The sequence below is a fragment of the Haematobia irritans genome, chromosome 1 (genome assembly GCF_050003625.1).
Source record: "Haematobia irritans isolate KBUSLIRL chromosome 1, ASM5000362v1, whole genome shotgun sequence".
Classification (NCBI taxonomy): Eukaryota; Metazoa; Arthropoda; class Insecta; order Diptera; family Muscidae; genus Haematobia; species Haematobia irritans.
In genome coordinates this window covers 180,793,384-180,817,088 of record NC_134397.1, presented here as the reverse complement: position 1 = coordinate 180,817,088, position 23,705 = coordinate 180,793,384, and the positions used below count along the sequence as shown (strand labels likewise).

At 32.2% G+C, this 23,705-nt stretch overlaps 2 protein-coding genes and 1 long non-coding RNA gene across 3 annotated transcripts; all 3 read left to right on the top strand.

The window, feature by feature from the left end:
- Positions 1-1,917: 1,917 nt before the first annotated feature.
- Positions 1,918-2,752, top strand: LOC142222216 (uncharacterized). The gene is made up of 3 exons (XR_012718279.1): positions 1,918-1,973; positions 2,038-2,143; positions 2,209-2,752. It is a non-coding gene; the product is annotated as an uncharacterized LOC142222216 (long non-coding RNA).
- A 989-nt stretch (positions 2,753-3,741) lies between these two features.
- Positions 3,742-16,287, top strand: Hexim (Hexamethylene bisacetamide inducible). The gene is made up of 3 exons (XM_075292230.1): positions 3,742-3,929; positions 7,512-8,216; positions 9,308-16,287. The coding sequence occupies exons 1-3, from the start codon at positions 3,899-3,901 to the stop codon at positions 9,949-9,951; spliced, it is 1,380 nt and encodes a 459-aa protein (XP_075148345.1). The 5' UTR covers positions 3,742-3,898; the 3' UTR covers positions 9,952-16,287.
- Positions 16,288-20,972: 4,685 nt separating this feature from the next.
- Positions 20,973-22,775, top strand: LOC142222214 (eukaryotic initiation factor 4A-III). Its single transcript, XM_075292229.1, has 3 exons — positions 20,973-21,255; positions 21,327-21,885; positions 21,959-22,775. Exons 1-3 carry the CDS (start codon positions 21,120-21,122, stop codon positions 22,464-22,466), a joined length of 1,203 nt encoding a protein of 400 aa, XP_075148344.1. The 5' UTR covers positions 20,973-21,119; the 3' UTR covers positions 22,467-22,775.
- Positions 22,776-23,705: the final 930 nt, after the last annotated feature.

The following is a 23,705-nucleotide window of genomic DNA, read 5'->3' as shown; positions in this document are numbered from 1 at the left end:
AATTAAAAAAGACATTGTGGGCAATTTTTTTTCTTCTTTTTAAAATTAAAAACGGTATAGAAAAGCAGATTACAACTTCGTATTCAATATTCGGTATTTTTTCGTCAGGGTATATCTAGATGGCATTGTGTATTACTGATGCTTGCAATTTTCAAACTTTTTAAATCCACCATTGACAGTGGATACAAATATTTAGCGATCATTTTTATCGTGAGACCCAATGTTTAAATCTTCCATGGGTTTTTGAATAAGCTTGGGCCCTTCTCTGAAAACAATTGGATTGAACCAGCTGAAATCAACGACATTATTATTCATACTATTTGCATGAGACGTGATCCATGTGATTCTTTAAATTAAAGCTCCCACCTACACCCAATGCAATTTTTTTTTTTTCAAATGCAAACGTTTTTAAGAAATCAGATAAATTTTTCACTTTCTTCAAATATGAAGCCATATATCCTTTTCGTGTCATTTTAACTGATAAAACGATTTTCGAAAACTTCAATTAATACTTTCCAAGAAGTCAAGAATTTTACTTCCAAACCGCCAACTTACTTACCGTTAGAAGAAAAAAACTGGCATTGAAGATATTGAGTACTCATTTTCTCGTAACGAGTACTCAAAAAATTAGTCAGTAACGAGTACTTGTAATCAAATACTCGTTACTTTCCCAACACTAAAGTAAAACACGATTGTTTAGATGTTTATTAATTTGATTAAACATTTATAAATTCTTATAAATATAACATTTATACCACTATCACAAAACATTTAACATAATTTTTTTCATTAATGATAGAATGATGTTGATTTACAAGTTACATACATGTTGCAGCGTCTATCAGCCAGTGTTTTTATTCTCTATGGAGGCAGCGTGTCTTTAAAATATCTGAAAAAAACAATCACTTTATTTCATTTTGAAAGTCAAAAATTGTTCACCAATACACCATTCACAATTTTAAGCGAAATAACTATGTTTTCAGCACTTCTTTATCATTTTTATTTAAATAAATTATAAGAAGCTAGTTGCGCTTGGTATTTTTCAAAATATAAAATGGCTCTTGTAACAATAGTGATGGCAAATACATTCATGTACATTTCATACGCTTCCCCCATCACAGTTGGCGATTGTTGTAGTGTCACGAGTCTGTGGTAGCGATGAGGATGAAATGGAAATTTGAAATGGTGGCAGGGGTATTATTATATATTTTATTTTGACGAAAATGAATAAATTATACCAAATTCATAGAATTTTGGCTTTGACTTTTAATTAGAAGTGGGGATATCATTTATACAAATTTTGGTTGAAAAGTATTTGGCACGATTTTAATTTGACTCGCATCGAAAATTGTTTGAGAAATTATTGAGTAGCGATGCATTTCAATTTGAGCCAATTATTGCTAATGTGTTGAATTGTTTTTCGTTGAGAACGCGATTTTCTCAACATATTCTCAACTTGACAGCTTGTTTCCGTTTGTAGATCGAGCTAAATCGATCGACTGAAATGGGAAAAAACAGCTTAATTTATAACCAAAAATCAGCTGTTTCTATGAATTTCGGCTTCATATTAGCCTAAAGGCTTGGTTATTTTTACAATAAATATAAATAAATAAAATAAAAATATTACACCCCAATAAACACAGGATGAGCGTTTTTCAAATGCAACAACTTTTCAGTATGAGGGTAAATGTAATTTTCAGCATAAATTCAACTTGACTTGAAAACTGCTCATCTTCAATACATCTTCAAATTGTTTGCGAATTACTTCAAATTTTCCAAAATGTTGACAAAATCTTTGAAAAGGTGTTGAAGATAATATGAGAAAACTTTGACAAAACACTACCCTAAAATGCAACGAAAAAACCATGTGGTTTTTAATACTTCTTTGTGCAACGAAGTTCATGGTCAATTGGAAGAAATAAAAAAAAAAATGGAAAATTTTAGACAAATAACCAAATAGTTTATAAAAATAGGTAAGTGAAAATAAAAAATGAAATAAAACTTTAAGGAAGTCACGAAATGTATATCTCTTTGCAGAAAACTGAAATTATGGATTCTACGTTCTTGAAAACATTAAAAAGCTGGCCGATGAAAAAATTGTGGACAATTAACTGGAACTGCTTCAAATAGTTTATAATAATTAGTACGTCAATATGAAAAATTAAATCAACACTTTAGAGAAGTCACTAAATTTAAATCTCTTTGCAGAAAACTAAAATCTTTGGATGCTACATTCTTACAAACATTAAGAAGCTGACCAATGAAAAATGAGTGGCTTATCGACAAGAAAAAGTTTCCAGAAACATTACAAGTGCAAGCTATTAAAATTGTTAAAAGCAACAAATTGTTGAAATCAACAACTTCTGGATGTAAATGTGCATCACATCGTCAGTTTAATTCATATGCTATTATCAGTTTAAAATGGATATTTTGTGAATTCCTTCTGCTGGAAATCAATTCTAACACGCGGTCCAGTACGTTCCTAATTTCAAATTGCCCGCATGTTAATAAATGTTAATGCTGTTTTATGACACCAAAAGGAAGGAAATCGAATTATCAATGCAAAAGTGTTTACTAATAATGTTTAAGATATTTAAAGTTTTGTTATTTGTTTTTTTTTTTGTTCTTATTTGTTGATATGTTTAATAAGATTATTATTTATCAATTGGTATTGTAGTGTATTATGTAGTGTAGTGTATTATTATATATTTTATTTTGATGAAAATTAATAAATTATACAAAATTCATAGAATTTTGGCTTTGACTTTCAATTTGAAGTGGGGATATCATTCATACAAGTTTAGGTTGAAAAGTATTTGCAACGATGTTAATTTGAATTTGACTCGCATCGAAAATTGTTTGAAAAATTATTGAGTAGCGATGCATTTCAATTTGAGGATAACACTTGAGATATTATTGCTAATGTGTTGAATTTCACTGTTGAGGGTAATGTCTGTTTTTTGTTGAGAACGCGATTTTCTCAACAATTTCTCAACTTGAATATTATCCTAATCCTTTGAAAAAATGTTTGAAAAATTGTTGAAATTTAGCATTTTTCAAACGTTTGTGTTTATTGGGATTATACAAAATTCATAGAATTTTGGCTTTGACTTTCAATTTGAAGTGGGGACATCATTCATACAAATTTAGGTTGAAAAGTATTTGCAACGGTGTTAATTTTGAATTTGACTCGCATCGAAAATTGTTTGACAAATTATTGAGTAGCGATGCATTTCAATTTGAGGATAACACTTGAGATATTATTGCTAATGTGTTGAATTTCACTGTTGAGTGTAATGTCTGTTTTTTGTTGAGAATGCGATTTTCTCAACAATTTTTAAACTTGAATATTACCGTAATCCTTTGAAAAAATGTTTGAAAAATTGTTGAAATTTTGCATTTTTCAAACGTTTGTGTTTATTGGGATAATATTAAAAGCAAATAAATCAAAAAATAATAAATTTTGTAATATTGTTGGGAGATCTATTTTGATATTTTTGTTTAATAGTGAACTTGTGATACACAAAATTGCAGCAAATGCTTTCGTCCGAGTAGGATACAAAACAAAAACTGGAAAAGTGTTTTGAATTCTTTACGTTGTTAAATACGTATACGCTGGAGCTTTGATTTAACCTACCGAAAACAATCGATATTTTTCGATTTTAGAAAATCGATAATTGATTATCAATTTCGATCGCAACCGATTACCTATTTACTGTAACTTTTCACACAACATTTTATTATTGAGAAAAATGATGGCAATAGAGTCAAACCGTCGCGGAGTTTTGGATATTAATATTTCAAGTAGTAAACTGAATAAATAAAAAAATTAATTGTGCAAGTTAAAAATTTGATTGAATTTACAAAGTGCTAAAAAGAAAATTGCAATAAATTCAGAATGGATGCAACAACAGTGGCAGTAAAATCAGGTAAATATACCAAAAAAATAGGATAATGAAGATGAGACCCCCGTTTGATACAAATGGCGACAATCGAGTATTTGCAGTTAAAAATGGTTTTCTTTTTTTGTTTTGCTTCCATAGTGCGATATTTCTGTAGTTTTGTCGCTAAGCTGTCAGTTTATTTTTGTTCTAGGGGGGTTGCCATATGGGAAGGTCGTGCTTTTGACATTTCTTTAATGGTTGTCTAAAACCGTACTAATGGTAAATGTTTGCTTCAACATGCCGTACATCGATAAGAGAGTTTTACCCATCTTTTTGGGAGTGACATTTCTTATAGACATTGTTACTGGTATTTTACGTTTTGCTTTCATAAGAAGCATGGCATACAACGGTTTTAACGATATGTAATCAAAATTGTCGGTATAGTGGAATGCAGAATGCGCATTTTGAAAATGTCTGTACAGAATGCGCATTTAAACGTTAAAACGTTACCAGCAAACAAAAAATGCTATCTATTAAGGGGCCAGAAAAGAATTTAAAGAACACAGCACTCTCGTCTATCGGCAGTGCTGAAAAAGCCCGCAACTATGCGTGGCCCAATTTCACAATAGAATTCGAAGCCCTTTCGCACTTTTGTCTGTTTTTTTTAGAAAAGATCTTAAAAAGTACATTTTAGGGGCAAAATGCAAAAAAGTGCTCATTTTTTTACAAGAAAAGAAACCACCATAAAACTAACCGAAAGTTACAAGACGATTGTTTGCATTTGCACCCATCGAAAAATTTACAAAACTGCATTATCGGAATGGTAAGAATTTTAGTAAGAGCTATATACCGGTTTTATAAGAAAAAAAATGTATTTGAATTCTTAATTCGTTTTTTGCGTTTAATGCGCAATTTGTTTAGATATATACTCATATAAAAAGGTGGAAAATAATTTTTAAAATTTAATAATAAATTAGGGATTTTCCGCATTTTCCGCTTTGTATTAAATTAAATATAAGAATTTGGCGTTCAATGTATATCGATCTCGCGATTCGTATTCCGGAAGCCATAAAATCCAGACACATTTTTTGTCAATAAGAGCTTTGCCAAATGTCGTTTATGTTGGTCCAGTTTCTTTTATAGCCCCCATATTTCTATAGAAAAATTTGTCGAAATTTTATTTCTATAGAAAATTTTGTCGACATTTTTTTCTATAGAAAATGTTAAAATTTTATTTCTATAGAAAGTTTTGTCAAAATTGTATTTCTATAAAAAAAATTGTCAGAATTTTATTTATAACATATATAAAATTTTGTCAAAATTGTATTTCTATAGAAAATTTTTCCAAAATTGTATTTCTATAGAAAATTTTGTCAAAATTTTATTTCTATAGAAAATTTTGTCAAAATTTTATTTGTATAGAAAATTTTGTCAAAATTTTATTTCTATAGAAAATGTTGCCAAAATTTTATTTCTATAGAAAATTTTGTCAAAATTTTATTTCTATAGAAAATGTTGCCAAAATTTTATTTCTATAGAAAATTTTGTCAAAATTTTATTTCTATAGAAAATGTTGCCAAAATTTTATTTCTATAGAAAATTTTGTCAAAATTTTATTTCTATAGAAAATTTTGTCAAAATTTTATTTCTGTAGAAAATTTTGTCAAAATTTTATTTCTATAGAAAATTTTGTCAAAATTTTATTTCTATAGAAAATTTTGTCAAAATTTTATTTCTATAGAAAATTTTGTCAAAATTTTATTTCTATAGAAAATTTTGTCAAAATTTTATTTCTATAGAAAATTTTGTCAAAATTTTATTTCTATAGAAAATTTTGTCAAAATTTTATTTCTATAAAAATTTTGTCAAAATTTTATTTCTATAGAAAATTTTGTCAAAATATTATTTCTATAGAAAATATTGTCAAAATTTTATTTCTATAGAAACTTTTGTCAAAATTTTATTTCTATAAAAAATTTTGTCAAAATTTTATATCTATAGAAAATTTTGTCAAAATTTTATATCTATAGAAAATTTTGTCAAAATTTTATTTCTATAGAAAATTTTGTCAATTATTGTATTTCTATAGAAAATTTTGTCAATTATTGTATTTCTATAGAAATTTTTTAGCAAAATTTTATTTCTATAGAAAATTTTGTCAAAATTTTATTTCTATAGAAACTTTTGTCAAAATTTTATTTTTATAGAAAATTTTGTCAAAATTTTATTTCTATAGAAAATTTTGTCAAAATTTTATTTCTATAGAAAATTTTGTCAAAATTTTATTTCTATAGAAAATTTTGTCAAAATTTTATTTCTATAGAAAATTTTGTCAAAATTTTATTTCTATAGAAAATGTTGCCAAAATTTTATTTCTATAGAAAATTTTGTCAAAATTTTATTTCTATAGAAAATTTTGTCAAAATTTTATTTCTATAGAAAATTTTGTCAAAATTTTATTTCTATAGAAAATTGTGTCAAAATTTTATTTCTATAGAAAATTTTGTCAAAATTTTATTTCTATAGAAAATTTTGTCAAAATTTTATTTCTATAGAAAATTTTGTCAAAATTTTATTTCTATAGAAAATTTTGTCAAAATTTTATTTCTATAGAAAATGTTGCAAAAATTTTATTTCTATAGAAAATTTTGTCAAAATTTTATTTCTATAGAAAATTTTGTCAAAATTTTATTTCTATAGAAAATTTTGTCAAAATTTCATTTCTATAGAAAATTTTGTCAAAATTTTATTTCTATAGAAAATTTTGTCAAAATTTTATTTCTATAGAAAATGTTGCCAAAATTTTATTTCTATAGAAAATTTTGTCAATGAAAATGAAAACACATCGTTTTATTTACTAAAAAATTAAAAACTACTGACCAAAAAGCCTATTAGAAAAAAAAAATCCAAAACTAAAACAAATAAATTGGTCATAGAAAAAATTCCAACAATAATAGAAAATTTTGTCAAAATTTTAGTTCTATAGAAAAGTTTTGTCGAAATTTTATTTCTATAAAAAATTTTGTCAAAATTTTATTTCTATAGAAAATTTTGTCAAAATTTTATTTCTATAGAAAATTTTGTCAAAATTTTATTTCTATAGAAAATTTTGTCAAAATTTTATATCTATAGAAAATTCTGTCAAAATTTTATTTCTATAGAACATTTTGTCAAAATTTTGTATCTATAGAAAATTTTGTCAAAATTTTATTTCTATAAAAAATTTTGTCAACATTTTATTGTATCGGTTCACGTGCCTCCATATAGACTGGTTTCCGGATTTTAATTCTTGGGGGCATTGAATCCGCAATTTTTATTCCACTTGCTTGAAATTTGGGAATCTAGAAACATTTTGCGCCCATAAAGAGCACGCTTTGATCTTCCTTTTTGTCATCTAAAGAGCGAATAGCCCAAATTCGTGCCGGTCAATATGACCATAAATCTTCCAAAAAAACCGATCGTATCAAGAATTTGACGTCTTAGGGCCAAGGAAAGCGCAATTTTCAACCGACTTGAGGGAAATTTGTTTGTGTCCTCGATTAAAATGATCCAATTAAAGCAACTGTTTAAATGCATTTCTTGCGTTTAGATCTCGAATAATTTGTTAATTGTATTGTACATTTCTAGAAAGTTCATCAGGAATTTCTGTCCAACCGAAATCGCCCAATGATAAGCTACAGCAGGCGGATGGACCGTCAAATGGCTCAATAATTCCAGTTAATGTTCAGCAGCAACAACAGCAGCAACTCCCTCAAGGTCAACAAAAAGCTAAACGAAAACATCGTCGAGGCAAACCAAAATCAAAGAACATTAATAAGCCTTACAAGAAAAATAATTGGAGATTTCCCATGCCACGTCTCAACTATAGCAAATGTGGTCCAGGTGGAGGTTCGTCTGGAGGTGGTGCTGGAAATCGTCGCGATAAATTGCAACGCTCTCGTTCATTAGTACCATATAATACAAATAAATTTCTTATGGAAGAACATTTAGCTGATGTCCCAAATGCTCTCTTTACACCATCTGGACGTACACGTGACTCCAGTTTTTCCATGGATTCGGAAGACAATTATTTCTTTTCATTACCCGAAGACGAAGAAGAGTTTTTGACAAAAGAATTTGCCAATGTCTATGAAAAGGCCAGGGTAGAACGTTTGGAGAATTTAAGTAAACAGGAATTAATTGAAGAATGTCTGCAAATCGAAGATCGTTATGCCAAGGACCAGGGTAATCAGAGGCAACAACAATTGAATATACAACGTGTGGCATCGGAATATATGGCTAAGATACGAGTGCTCGATGAAAAAGTGCGGGAATTGACAAGGGAAAATCATAGTAAGTACTTTCGTTTATATAATAGTATAGTATTTTAATATAGTATTTTTGTTTATATAAAAAAAGAGACATAATTTGACATGTCCTAAGTTATTGTAGGTAGGGGTTACCCCAGCTACTCGACAGTATACCAGGCTGACAGTTCAATTCCAATTTTTTTAGTTTTTTTAAACCTGAAAAGCTGGTTCTCCAAAAAGATATATGTAGTACTAATATGTTCCCACAATACATAGTATGTTTTATATATGTGGGTGGTCCAAAAAGTACTTAATAAATCATCACCTGATACAAGAGTATCGCTCATAGTCGCCACTAGGGATACAAAAGTCAAAAATCGATTTTTCGACTTATTGAATTTTTGTCAAAACGATTCGAAATCGACTTTTTCTTATCTTTAAATTCGACTAATCCAAATTTGATATAATTGAAAATTTACTAAAATCGACTTCTCATGTAGGCAAAAATCGGCTAATCGACGTGGTGGAGAATTTGACTTTGAATTAAATGGGGGGAAATTTATGGAAATATTTCTATGGCTACTCTGAGAAAATCTGTAGACTACAACACCCCTCAAAAGTGGGTAATTCTCGTGACACTTTTGCTATATTTTCGTTTTAAAATTAACCCCTAATAAAATAAGTGGACATGTTCCAAATATGGACGACCATAGTTGTCCAATTCTAAAAGGTTTCACTGAATATTATTTACTAAAAATAATTGTATCTAAATTTGCGGTTTAACAGCAACTCATAATTAAAAAAAAATCGGAAAGCCAATTTTTATAAATTTTGAAAATGTCGATAACTCGATTTTCCAAAAGTCGAAAAAGTCCAAAACTTGATAAGTGGACGTTTTCCAAATTTTGAAAAATCGATCAAAAAGTCGACGCATCTTCAAAACAATTTTTCTCATGAGATAAAAGCTTTTGAGCATCTTTGGTTCTACATCGTGACTGTGATGACCTACTCATTCAACTGTTACTTTAGTTAGTCGTTTATGGTTACAAATACATCCCTTATTCTAATTAAACTTTGAAATATAAATTGGGCGAATAATCAAAAACACGTTTTCGTTTTGTTTTCTTTTCATAGATCTACGTTCTCAACTTATGCGATCGGCAGCTTTTGCTGCCGCTGCATCGGCGTCGCCACCCTCAGCAGCTGCTCCCATAGGTTCGGCTTGCCAACCAACCCCTATGGACTCTTCAAGTGAAGATAGTGAAAGTGATTCCAGTTCAAGTTCATCATCATCGTCGTCATCGTCGAGCAGTGATAATGAAGAATGTGAAGATGATCGCCAACCACGAAGAAGGAGAAATAGCTCATCTCGAAGTTCTTTAAGTGAGTATGATGGTAACAATGATGGTTATGTAGAAAACAATTATATACATAATGGTGGTGCTGTAAGGAATAATAATGCTGCTGCCGCACAGCAGCCTACATCTCCTGCTGCAGCTGTCATGCCTTTAAATCATGACAATGAACAAGAAGGTTTACTATTAAATCATGACGATCATATGGATGATGATGACGATGCGGCTGATGTCGAAGGTGATGAACCAAAACCATCAAATTTAACAAATGGTTTTCATGCCGAAGAAACACATTCACCACCAAGAGTAAATTCATCTCCAATTGCGGATGCAAGGATTATTAATGGGGTAAATCACGAAGTTAATGGGGTTCAGGCATCAAACCATAATGTTGACCATAGTAATGATGGTGGAGGAAATTAGTAAATATTTTCAAGGTGACCTACATTCAGAGAATTAACAGCTACATCCATAGTCACCAATAAGAAGAAGCTATATTATCGTTTGCTTCCCCCCATCCACCCTCAAACCTTTCCAATAAAAGATTTTCATCTAACTGATATGTGATCCTGCAAAATGTTTACTAAACATCCTATTTAGAATTTAATCATAGCTCATTGTCATGTTAACAAAGAAATGGATTGAGTGCTTTTAAGAAATTATTAATTTCGAATATTCACCAATCGATAATGACAGTCATTTTACCACCTTACCCAACATCTAGCTCCACCTAACCAAATATGATTTTATTTCCTTATGATTGAACAAAAAAGTGTTTTTTTTTAATATTATATAGCTTATTATATTTTCGTAAACATCCCTAAAAAGCATTTTATATTTTTTTTTGTATAAAAATTTGTTTAAAAAATATATTTGTGCATAAAATGGAATCATTTACAAAAACAAAAAAATATTCATTAGGGTATGGTCAGACTATAGGCAAATATTTGCCCAAAATGAGTGTCAAACTTTTTTTTCTGAAGCACTTTCGAAATATCTGTATATTGCTTTTGGAAAATATTCCTATTTTGATGTAATGTATCCAATATGAGCTAAAAATGTTCGATGGTTTGTCTGTGGCAACGAAATCTTTTTCGATTTCTGTCAAATATTGGCCCAATGTGACCATTCGTTACAACAACAAATTTTCAGTTTCAGTTATACCATAGACCAAGAAAGACCGATATAAAAAAGGCCTTTGTTTGTGCCTTTTCTTCTGTAATTATTTTTAAATTTTCCTTAATTTTTTCTGCTTTTATTTTATTTTTTTTTTAAATTAAAAAAAAAAATTTTTTAACCAATATAGTATTCCTCACATCCGTTTTTTTTAAATGCAAATTGAATTATTTGTACATCAATTATCGTTTTTTAATTTTTGCTTAATTTTTTCTGCTCTTATTTTTTTTTAATTAAAAAAAAAAAAATTAACCAATAAAGTATTCCTCACATCCGATTTTTTTTTTAAATGCAAATTGACTGATTTGTACATCAATTATTGTTCTCAAAAAAAAAAAAAAATTGAGAGAATCGATAGATAGACTAAGAAAATATAGATGACTATAGACTAAAAAATATATAGATGTCTCAAGTCAATTCACAGAGATTTGAGTTAAAAATGATGTGGATATGCAGAATTTTATATTGGTATTTGTTTTTTTTTTTTTAAGAAAGGAACAAAAACAATTTATAGATAAATTAAAAATCATTATTTTACAGAAGAAAAGCGCCATTTACGGTGCGCCGACAAAGAACTAAGGGCGTTTTCGTTTCGCAAAAAATATGTTGCCTTGGTGTTACACTACTTTTTCCCTCATTGTTTTTTCGCCCAAATGATATTGTCATTCTAAAGTTATTGTTAATGCATAATATTAATATTGTGAGGGATACCGGATCCAAAATCTAAGATAGTGTCCTTGATATTTTACAATCAATTTCGAGAATGTTGCACCTTTTTTCCCAATCGAAATCGCCATAAACTTTGAATTGATTTGAGATGTCTACATTTCTTGGTTTATGGTTATGCCCTTGAATGGAGTTTGTTAGATCCATAGACCCTATATTATATAGATGGTTCATCCGTGTCAAACGATGTTTGACAGTTCCAAAGATTAAGAATAAACGAAGAAAATAAGAGCACGCTTTATATTCTCTTTCGTTTTACTTGTTGTAGTTTGCCAATTTTACACAAAATAAGAACGATACACCAGAGGATTTATAAATAAATTAAAAACTCAAAAGCTCATGTTTGAACAAAAAAATTGTGACCAAAACCGCAAAAAACGAAATTTAATTTTGAGCACCATTGCTCTTTACGAACAACACAACAGCAAATGCCGGAGAATTACATTCTCTTTCGTTTTACTTTTTGTAGTTTGCCAATTTTACACAAAATAAGAACGTTGACGATACACCACAGGATTTATAAATAAATTAAAAGCCAATGTTTGCACAAAAAAATTGTGACCAAAACCGCGAAAATACGAAATTTAATTTTGAGCAGCATTGCTCTTTACGAACAACACAAAAGCAAATGCCGGAAAAATCAAAACGAAATGTCAGAAAATTAATTTTTGAAACTGAGACATTTTTTTCCCCGGAGACAAGTGGATCATCTATATAATATAGGGTCTATGGTTAGATCTACTCGAATCTGTATGACAAATATGATAGAGAAAATTTCTATAGGTGTTGATAAAACTGTACGTGAAGTTATAATTTTCCATCATAAATGCCCATTTTCCCAAATCCACTTCCAGGTGAATGTGAATCGATTCCACGATTTTCGTGTCCTACAATCCACTTTCACCGGAATTTTCGTGAACAGAGAATGAAGCCGCCGAGTCGCGCCGCCGATTTTAGCCGTCGCCGACCAGTTTTTAGCAGTAGACGCCGCCGAATATGTCGACTCATCTCGACTCAAATTTAGCCGCCAATTAATCTAAAATATTGATTTATATCAGAAAAATTTAATAATATTTGTTATAGTTTTTGCCAAAATTTTGAACTTTCCACCTTCAATGAATTAGTATCAAGTTGCTATAATAGTTTTACATCAAGTTGCTATAATAGTTTTCAAAAAATTGGAATGAAATGTAAATTTGATTGTAGGATTGGTTGTACAACTAATCTCATTACAATTCGGACAACTTAAAATTGATTTTATAATAGATAATTTTGCGCCGCCGAATAGATAATTTTTTATCGGCTTAGCCGTCAAGCCGCCGCCGTCGGAGGCAAATATTTAGTGTAAGCCGCCGCCGACAAAAATGGGTCGGCTTCATTCTCTGTTCGTGAAATCAATTCACTTGGTGAAAGTTGAATTATGTCCAAGATGGGTGTATTTCCGGTTAAAAAAAGTACTCGCGTAAAAAATTTGAAATGTTTTATATTTAATACATGAGTTTTATTAAAGCGGCGTCATTTTTAATTAAAAAAAATAATAAATTATAATAAGTCTATTGATTCCACTTATTTTGATTTCCGCCTTAGTGAATTTTTGGGTAATTTGTGCAACCCAGCTGGTTACAGAAAAGTTCAAAAAAGAACGTGGAAATAAGAACACCAAATTTTCACGTTCGTGGATTTGACGTGAATAGTGGAAGTGGAATTGAAGTGGATATCGGAACATGGGTGAAATTCTGTCGAATATATGAGCTGAATACAAAAGTTGATAATCGACTACTCGAAATTTTTGCCATAAGAAAGTTGAAAGTGCGATTTTTTGGAATCTTAAAAATCGCCTTTTCAATTTTAATGTTGGTCAAAATCGACTAATCGAAATGTCGAACTTAAATTTACAGAAGTTTGAAATGATGTAGAAATGCAATTTAGCTCTTTTTATGCTGAACTTTAGCAAAAAGTCGAAAGTTTACTTTTACAAATTTTTATAATGTCTAGAAATCAAAATCGAAACGTTGACGTTTTGCAAAAAAAAAAAAATAGTCGAATTTGAATTGATTAAATTAATCAAAAAATCGAAAGTATTTTCGCAAAATTTTTAAAATGTTTAAAAATTTTCTAAATTTTGTTTGGGTATTAAGTTCGAGTTTAGCCGCTAAAATCCTCCTTTTTCACGATTACTTTTCCTAATTAATCAATTTTAAAGAATAATAAAAAGTTGCTTTGGTTTATTACCCATCAAGTTATATCAAAATTTACATCAAAGACGTATAATTTTACAGCCACCATGGTGCAATGGTTAGCATGTCCGCCTAGCATATACAAGGTCGTGGGTTCGATTCCTACTTCGACCGAACACCAACAAGTTTTTCAGCGGTGGATTATCCCACCTCAGTAATGCTGGTGACTTTTCTGAGGGTTTCAAAGCTTCTCTAAGTGGTTTCACTGCAATGTGGAACGCCGTTCGCACTCGTGGCAGCCCGATGTATCAGGCTCACTTAGACTATTCAGTCCATTGTGATACCACATTGGTGAACTTCTCTCTTATCACTGAGTGCTGCCCGATTCCATGTTAAGCTCAATGGGATATAACTTAGACTTGAACTACTCTTCGAAATTTTTTAAGAACATGTTTCATTTTCATGTTGAAGAATATTTTATTGCAGTGGTAATTTCCACCAATTTCCCTCTTTATTGTCATATTCAAATGAACTTTTTTTTCTAGAGGTGCATACCGGGCTTTTGGAATATTTAAGATTCCGCAAAGTAGGCATGACCAAACTATCACTACACATTTCTTTACACGCTATAAACTTATATGGATATATACTAGAAAAAAGGTCTTGTTAACGTTGTTATCGACCCATGAACGGTTCTAAACAATTGATAACGAAAGGTATCGGAATTATCGTTAATATAAATCGGTCTTGTATTTTTATGGGTAGCAGAAATTTCGTTAGACTTTCATACGTGGCCATCGATTCATACGGTGGCCACGAACAGAAAAAGGGTTCTCAGGGTAGGTTTATAGGGCAGCCCCTCATTGATAAGAAAGAAGCTCACAAAATATAGTTTTCCAAAAAAGTGAATAACCGAAGTGGGCATGAAATAACGCCACGTAAAACTTTGGACGTTGTATTGCAGTTAAGGCTTAGTACTAAGTTCGTTTCTGTGAAATAATATTCAATATGTGTACGATAAAGCTCAATACAAAGATTTTGTAATTATTCCTTGGGAACCCTTTTTATATGGAGTATTAACAGTTTTTCGTATGAAAACGTGATTTTGGTACTTGTCGATAATGCAGTATAAATTCTTATGTGTTCGAAACACACAAACCATGAAACAGCATCATTGCCCGATAACACGGTGCCCATAAAACAATTTTTGATGTGTTTTTATATCCCGTATCATGATAAATCTTTGGTCATGTGTTTCTTATGGCTAGGCAATGCAAAAACAGTAACAAGGCCTCTCTGACATCATAGCAAAGCATTCCTAATGCGCTTTACAGACTATCAGGTTATTCCGGACGACAGTGCTCGTGTCGAACATATCTCATATATATTGTGCACATTATAAGTTAAGTCCGAAGGCATAACCGATACTGCTGCATGTTTATGGGATCGATAATACATTTACCGCTTATTTAGTCATCGCCGACAAGTCGTATCCGTCCGTCCGGAATAACTGATAGTCTGTAAAGCGCATAATAGAGATAGTTGAAAATCCCCTATACTTTCATAATATGGGATAATAAGACGATGCAGATTTATAAGGTGAATACCTTTACCGAAATCCATATTTCCATGGGCTTGTACAATGAATGCTAATTCACTTTAATGAATTTATAGTTTGTATATATTTTTAACGAAATATTTGTTTACTACAAGAAGCATAGGAGATCGCATGACTGTGAACAATTCGGCAAACATGGCAAAACTGCCTAATAGGGTTATCTATAAAATAGGGCTTGTTCGAAATCGTTACTTTTTACTGAGTGCGAAATGGGAATTGTTTTACCAACTGCATATATTGACATTCGAAACGGAACTAGTCTATCGAAGCTTCAGAAGCAATCTTCATTGCAACTCCATCGAGTATACACAAAGAAGGATATGATCACCCCAAATATGTTTTAAGAACAAAATGTTATTTGAGGACATTTTTCAGAATTTTTATATTTGAATTGGGGCAAGCATCTTTTTGCTTGGAGAGAAACGATAAAAATGTTCCATGGCCCCCGTTCAAATATACCATTATGTTCTTGAAACATGCTTGAGGTGTTAATATTCTTTTACTGCGTGTAGGTATTACGCAGGTTGGGTTTGTAATTTGTTATTCAGTCCTAAAAGTCAATATATTTATTGACTTTGAGAATTTTTCATGACTAATTGTTGTTGACTAATTAAAATTTCTAATGAATAAAATAAATCTCTGTAAATGACTATTCCAGATTCCAAACAAATATTTTTTAGATTTCTATTTCTCATCATTATTAGATTTCGATTTTTCAACTGCACCAAAAATATTCTTAATTTATAGAAATTTTTATTTTCCAAATATTCACAGTACATAATTAAGGGATGAATTTACTTGCACAATTCTATCAAAAATATGTTGTAATATTTTCTTATATATAATTAAGTGTGTGCTGTAGTAATAAAGAAATTAAATGCTTTAATTTTTAAAGCTTATGCTTTTTATCAACATTTTTTTTATTACACGTAACAAAAAATAAACATCAAACCAATTGTTTTCGGGCTATAAACACCCTATAAAATGATGTGATATTTTTTGTAAAAAAAATATATGAAAATAAAAATAACTTTTGATCCAAAAAAAAAAAAAAAACAAAAAGCAACATCAATAACAAAATCTAAATAGTAGCTATAAGATAGGTTTTGAAAAATCAAACAAAAAAACAAACAAAACGATCAATTGCCCTTTTTAAATGTGTTTTATAATTATATAAAATTAAGTTATATGGTTTATTTTCTAACCATTTTTTTGTAGTAAATTATAAGACATTACCAATGTATAGATGGTTTTTGTAATAAATAAAATAAAAAATTAATAAACATTTTTTGAGGGGGGTAAAGTCAACGCCTATTCTAGAAGCATTGATTAGGATTTATTCGTTGTGATTGTACAAAGTCCACACGGCAGATGGGAAGAAATGGTTTGAAGCACCCTGTTTCCCTGCCATTATTATACCCATCACCATAGAATGGTGATGGGGGTATAATAAGTTTTTCATTCCGTTTATAACACATCGAAATATCGTTTTCCGATTATATAAAGTATATATGCTATTTTTATGTTAGCCTGATATCAATGCAGGCTGGTTCAATGTCCAAATCATTTAAACTAGAAATTATTACAATATTTATTCGAATAAATATTGTAATAATTTCTAGTCTAAAGTATATATGTTTTAATTAGGGAGAAATTTTAAGACGAGTAACCCAATTTTGAATAACAACTCTGTGGGATTTTTTTCCCTGTTCCCCTATTCTAAACAAAATCTCCCAGGGAAAATTTTCTCTTTTCCCTTATTCTAAACCAACTTCGAAAATGGGAAATTTTTCCCTTGGGGAAAAATTGGTATTAGGTTAGGTTAGGCTATGGAGGATGACACCAAAACCTTATGCGGAGAAATGGTGTCCACTTAGACCATGATGGTCCATTGTGATTCATCGTGGTTTTCTCTTTCCTCTTCGACATCTGTATTCATCTGCCATGGTCGGTCATAACTCCTTTACGCTTCTCTAGGTTTTCCATCCTGAAGCCTTGATAAAGGCGAGTATATCCTTCAAACCACAGTCACGCACCTTAGCAATGTCCTGAAAGAAAAAGGAGCCCATTACCTTGTTTCTTCCAAAAGATAGTGCCGGACACTGGCACAGAAAGTGGTAAGAGACTTCTGTAGCCACCGGCTATTAAGCCAATCCTTACCATATGCTTCCCAAGTGTATCGTGTCCCGTAATGATGCCTATCAATGGCCTCAAATCCTCTCTATTCATCGCCATTAAAATTTCTGAGTTCCTATTACTCTTATCGTTCTATATCAGCTTGGTCTGCTCGCAACCCTCAGAGGAAGTCTCTCGTTCCTTCCACAGTTCATCATATTTAGCATTGATACAAAGATAGCGGGGGGAAAACGTCCGTGACGATGTTATTCGTGCCGCGTGCACCTTCTTTAGCCAGTACATCTGTCTCCTCATTGCCCCTTATTCCATAATGTCCAGGTACCCAGCACAGAGTTATATTATGCTGTTCAGCGAGAACCCTGAGTTCTCTACGACAGCGGCTGACTACCTCCGACGTTATGTTCGTATTATCCAAGGCCTTCATTGCTGCCTGACTGTCGATGAAGAAGGAGATATCGCTTCTGGATATCGGCCTCATCAACAGGAGCTCAGCAGCTTTGGCGACAGCAAGTACCTCCGCCTGGAAGATACTGCATGCGTAGTCTAATCCATATGACTCCCTGATCCCTAGCTCTTCGCAGTAGATACCACTGCCCGTGCCTTCAGCCATCTTCGATCCGTCCGTATAAATGTTCAGATCTCCATAAAGTATACGCCTTTCCTCCCGGTCATCTATGCTTGGGAAAATCAATCTTAGCTTGCCCTCGTATACATGCTGGGTCGCCATATAGTCCGTCCTTAGACGCTGCCCAACTGAAGCGACAAGTTTCGTGTGCCTGCAGGTCGTGTTTCCGAGTAAGTCCAAGCTCTTCAGTCTCATGAGTATCACCTCGGCTGTCTTCCTGATGTTTAGATCCAGCGGGCAAATTCCCATTAAAACCTCTAGAGCCGCATTAGCCGTTGTCCTCATCGCACCAGTCATAAAAATGAGAGCCGTTCTGTTTATCCTGCTGTATTTCTGTATATGGTTACGATGTCTAGTAATGGTCTACCAGACGTGGCAGCCATAGGTGCCTACGGGTCTTATAACCGCTGTAAAAAGCCAATGGAACAAGGACGGCTTCATCCCCCAGCGTTCCCCGATCAGCCTTTGGCACGCATAGAGTGCCGCATAGGCCTCCTTCTGACGGACTGCAGTATTTTCCAGCCAGTTCAGTCTAGAGTCCAAGATAACTCCCAAGTATTTGGCCGATTTGGAGAGACTCAATCTCGTCCCTTGAAGTCGTGGGTCCTTTTACCCGGTGGTTTTCCTTGCTCTAGTGAAGAGCACTAGCTCTGTCTTCTTTGGGTTAACACTCAAGCCGCAGCCTCCTGACCAGTCGGATAGAACCTGCAAGGTCTCACTCATTACATCTGAGATAGTGTCCAGAAATTTTCCTGTCACCATTACAGCAATATCGTCCGCATACGCCACTACCTTTATCCCACTGGCATGAAGAAAAGTAAGAATCTCATCTACTATGAGTAACCATAATAACGGTGATATCACACCACCTTGGGATGGTCCTCTTGTCGTAGTCGCATTCCTTTCAGAGTTTGCCAGTACCGATTCCATATTTCTATGAAGCAGCATCCCCCCCATCCAGTCGACAATAAAATCACACTATTTCTCTCTAGGGCATGTAATACCTTCTCAATTCTTGTATTGTTGAAGGCTCCCTCAATATAAAAAAATTGTATTACAAATGACAATAAAAGGGAAAAACGATAACATTTTTTTTGGGAATAATTCCCAAAAAAAAAAATCAAGGGAAAATGCATAATTTTTCTGTAATTTCAAGTCAAAAATCACAAATTAAAAGCAGGCACCAGGATGGGATATACATTTAAGTTAAACAGCTGACTTCGAATACTCTAAATTATTTATCCCTTGTTATTCCCTTCCCCTACTGTTTAGAATAGGAGGATTTTATTCCCGGGGAAAATGAATTACCAGGGAAATCATTCCCAGGGAATATTCAGAATTGGGTTAGATATAACCCTGTCCGTCTGTCCGTCCGTCTATCTGTTGTAATCACGGCACAGCTTTCAATAATGGCGCTATCGTTTTGCAATTTGACACAGATTCGCTTTTTTTTGTTTGCAGGCAGGTCAAGTTCGAAGATGGGCTATATGTCTCCAGGTTTTGATATAAACCGACATCCTGATTTGGGTTCGTGACCTTCTAAAAATTATTTTCTATCCGATTGGCCTGAAATTGGAAACCTAGAGGTATTTTCGGCTCAAAAATAGGTGTGACGAAAATGGTGCCTATCGGTCCATGTTTTGGTATAGACAGATCTTTCGCTTTTACTTCTTGGGCGTCTAGAAACTGTATTTTTCTATTCTATTTGTCTGAAATTGGATATCTAGAGGTATTTTAGGCTCAAAAATAGATGTGCCAAAAATGGTGGCTATCGGTCCATGCTTTGGTATAGCGCCCATATAGACCTATCACCCGATTTTACTTGTTGGGCTTCTACAAAACGGTATTTTCAATCCGATTTTCCTGAAATTTGAAATCTAGAGGTATTTTATGACTACAAATATGTGTGATGAAAATGGGGTGCATGGGTCCATGTTTTGTTATAGACCGATTTATCGATTTTACTTCTTGGGCGTCTAGAAACGGTATTTTCTATTTCACTTGTCTGAAATTGGATATCTGGAGATATTTTAGGACCACAAATAGGTGTGTCGAAAATGGGGTGCATAGGTCCATGTTTTGGTATAGCCCCCATATAGAGATATCTCCCGATTTTACTTCTTACCGTATTTTCAATCTGATTTTCTTGAAATTTGAAATCTGCGAGATGTGTTATGACCATTTACTCGGGCGTCTAGAAATGGTATTTTCTATTTCACTCGTCTGAAATTGAATATCTGGAGATATTTTAGGACCATAAATAGGTGTGCCGAAAATGGTGAGTATCGGTCTATGTTTTAGTAAAACCCCCATTGAGACCGATCTCCCGATTTTACTTCTTGGGCTTCTAGAAACCTCAGTTTTTACCCGCTTTGTCTGAAATTGAAAATCTTGAGGTATTTAGGTGTGCAAAAAATAGCGTGCATCGGTTCATGGTTTGGTAAAGTCCTCTAATAGATTGATATCCAGATTTTATTTCTTTTGCTTCTAGAAACCGTAGTTTTTATCCGATTTGTCTGAAATTGAAAATATACTGGTATTTTAGACCCACAAAATCGGGTATAGGTTTTAGATTTTATTGAGAAATAATTTTTTTCTGTGTACGCATAAAAAATGCATTGTAATTATTTCCACATAAATTATGTGAGACATTTTAACGATTGTTTAAATTTGTCTCGCATAAGATGTACTTGGTAACACTGCATTATTGGCTGTAATAGGAATTTTCACCGGGCTTTACAATTATACCAGGACCTCAAATCCTGGGTTTACATGACAATAATACAGTTTTCTCATGTATTTCATATAGGAGAATATGTAAACAATCGATAACATCGTGCTAACGAATTTACCCATGGTATCAATACCCACCTATTTCTTATGGTACATTTCTCCTAGATATGATACAAGCAAATGTGTAACGCGTTTATTTAGGGCTATAATGCGTATAGCAAACTTTGTGACATTTCATACTTTTGATCGACATGGCAACCCTGTAAACCGCATTGTAAAAAAAAACTTTCTTTCGTGGCTGGGATAGTGTTTATTTGTAATAACTTAAAACATTTGAAAAAATATTATCAAAACTTGTGGATTTCCTTGGTAATATTGCACTAGCACATAGACAGTAAAAATGGCACGTAAAGGTGGAGCTGCTGCGGAAGATTTATCTAACGTAGAATTTGAGACAAGTGAAGATGTGGAGGTCATACCCAGTTTCAATGCTATGAATCTTAAGGAGGAATTACTTAGAGGCATTTATGCTTATGGTATGCAAAACGATGTACATTTGGTTACACTAAAATATATGAAAGTTTAACAACTATTGCATTCACTTTAGGTTTTGAAAAACCATCGGCAATCCAGCAGCGTAGTATTAAACCCATTGTGAAAGGGCGGGATGTGATTGCCCAGGCCCAATCGGGTACGGGTAAAACGGCCACATTCTCCATATCCATATTACAGAGTTTAGACACATCATTGCGTGAGACACAGGTTTTGTGTTTGTCTCCCACCCGTGAGTTGGCCGTACAAATTCAGAAGGTTATTCTGGCCTTAGGTGATTTGATGAATGTACAGTGCCATGTTTGCATTGGTGGTACAAATTTGGGTGAAGATATTCGTAAATTGGATTATGGTCAACACATTGTTAGTGGTACTCCTGGTCGTGTATTTGATATGATTAAGCGAAGAGTTTTACGTACCCGAGCTATTCGCATGTTAGTCCTGGACGAAGCTGATGAAATGTTGAATAAGGGCTTTAAAGAACAAATCTACGATGTTTATCGGTACTTGCCACCTGCAACACAAGTTGTTTTAATATCCGCCACATTACCCCATGAAATATTGGAAATGACATCGAAATTTATGACAGATCCCATAAGAATTTTGGTAAAACGGTGAGTTTTTGGAAATTTGAAAAAATCTACCAAGGAGGAACCTCTAACTCGATATTTCTATGTTATCTTTTAGTGATGAATTGACATTGGAAGGTATTAAACAATTCTTCGTTGCTGTCGAACGTGAAGAATGGAAATTCGATACCCTATGCGATTTGTATGATACCTTAACCATAACCCAAGCAGTTATATTTTGCAATACCAAACGTAAGGTTGATTGGTTGACTGAGAAAATGCGTGAAGCAAATTTCACTGTCAGTTCCATGCATGGTGATATGCCTCAAAAAGAACGTGATGAAATTATGAAAGAATTCCGCGCTGGACAATCCCGTGTTCTTATTACAACCGATGTGTGGGCACGTGGTATTGATGTACAGCAAGTATCTTTGGTCATTAATTACGATTTACCCAATAATCGTGAATTATACATCCATCGCATTGGTCGTTCGGGTCGTTTTGGTCGTAAGGGTGTAGCCATTAACTTTGTCAAATCCGATGATATTCGTATTTTACGTGATATTGAACAGTACTATTCGACACAGATTGATGAAATGCCCATGAATGTGGCCGATTTGATATAAACGGTCGTACGCTTAAGGAAACCCTATAACATCGTATCACAATATTTATATGAATTTTTTATATAGAGTGGGAGAACTATTATGGACAAACATTTTATCCACGAATCTTTGGAACAACAACATTAAGCATTTTGCTGAATACGCGACAATGAATTCTGTAGACGTTACAAGAAATGCTTGATCTATTATAGATAATAATATAATTCATTTTTTCACCAACAATACATAATTCTATGTGTAAATTTAATAAAAGAAACTCTAATATAAACTTTAGTAATAAAGTACATAATACATATTCACTAATGTAAACAGATTTGTAGTTTTTCATATTTCTATAAAAGTGAAAGGAAACTTCTAAGGAAGCATAACATTTTATAAACTCGCCATCGTAGAATGGAGTTTACAACAAGTTTGCCATTTTGTTTGTAACATAAAGAAATATCGGTTTCTGTCCATATATTCCTGCATCAGGATGAAATACTAGGACTGTCTAACAATGGTGGTCTGTCCGTCTTCCAATCATGGTTGCCACTCGTGCCAAAAATAATTTACCAAAATTTGAAGACAATTTTACCAAAAATCTACCAAATTTATAAAAAAAATATTTTGAAGTTTTTTGATCAAATTTTTACATCCAAAGAAATTTTTATTTCGTTATTTGCAATATGATATATTCCCAGCAAAAACTCTCATTACCTGGTAATCTTGTAGGTAAGCCTGTTTAAAAGTTAATATCTACTTATTAATTGGTATCGCTCCGGATTATATTTACATACGCATGTCCTAGGAGGAAAGTACTTCTCCCCAGGCATACCTTTGGCCATGAAATAAGTAGTGCTTTTAAAGAATATAATCACCTAATATGTAATCACTTATTAGTAGATATATTTTCGTATTTTCTCAAAATTTTATTTCTATAGAAAATTTTCTCAACATTTTATTTCTTTAGAAAATTCGAGTAAATTAATTTTTTATGAAAATTGAACTAGCGTATATTTTCTATAAAAATTCGAATATATTGAGTTTTTATATAAGAATGAACATTTTGAGAATACGGATTAATGGAAATTTTTTATGAAAACTCGAATGAATTGAATTAAATGAATTTTGTATGCAAATTTAAATGAATTCCTATTAATGAAAATTTGAATGAATTCGAAATTAACCCTCTAATGTCCAATCCCGCCTTTAGGCGGCCTTCTTTAAATCAGGAAGCTTTTAGTAAAACACACCTTAACC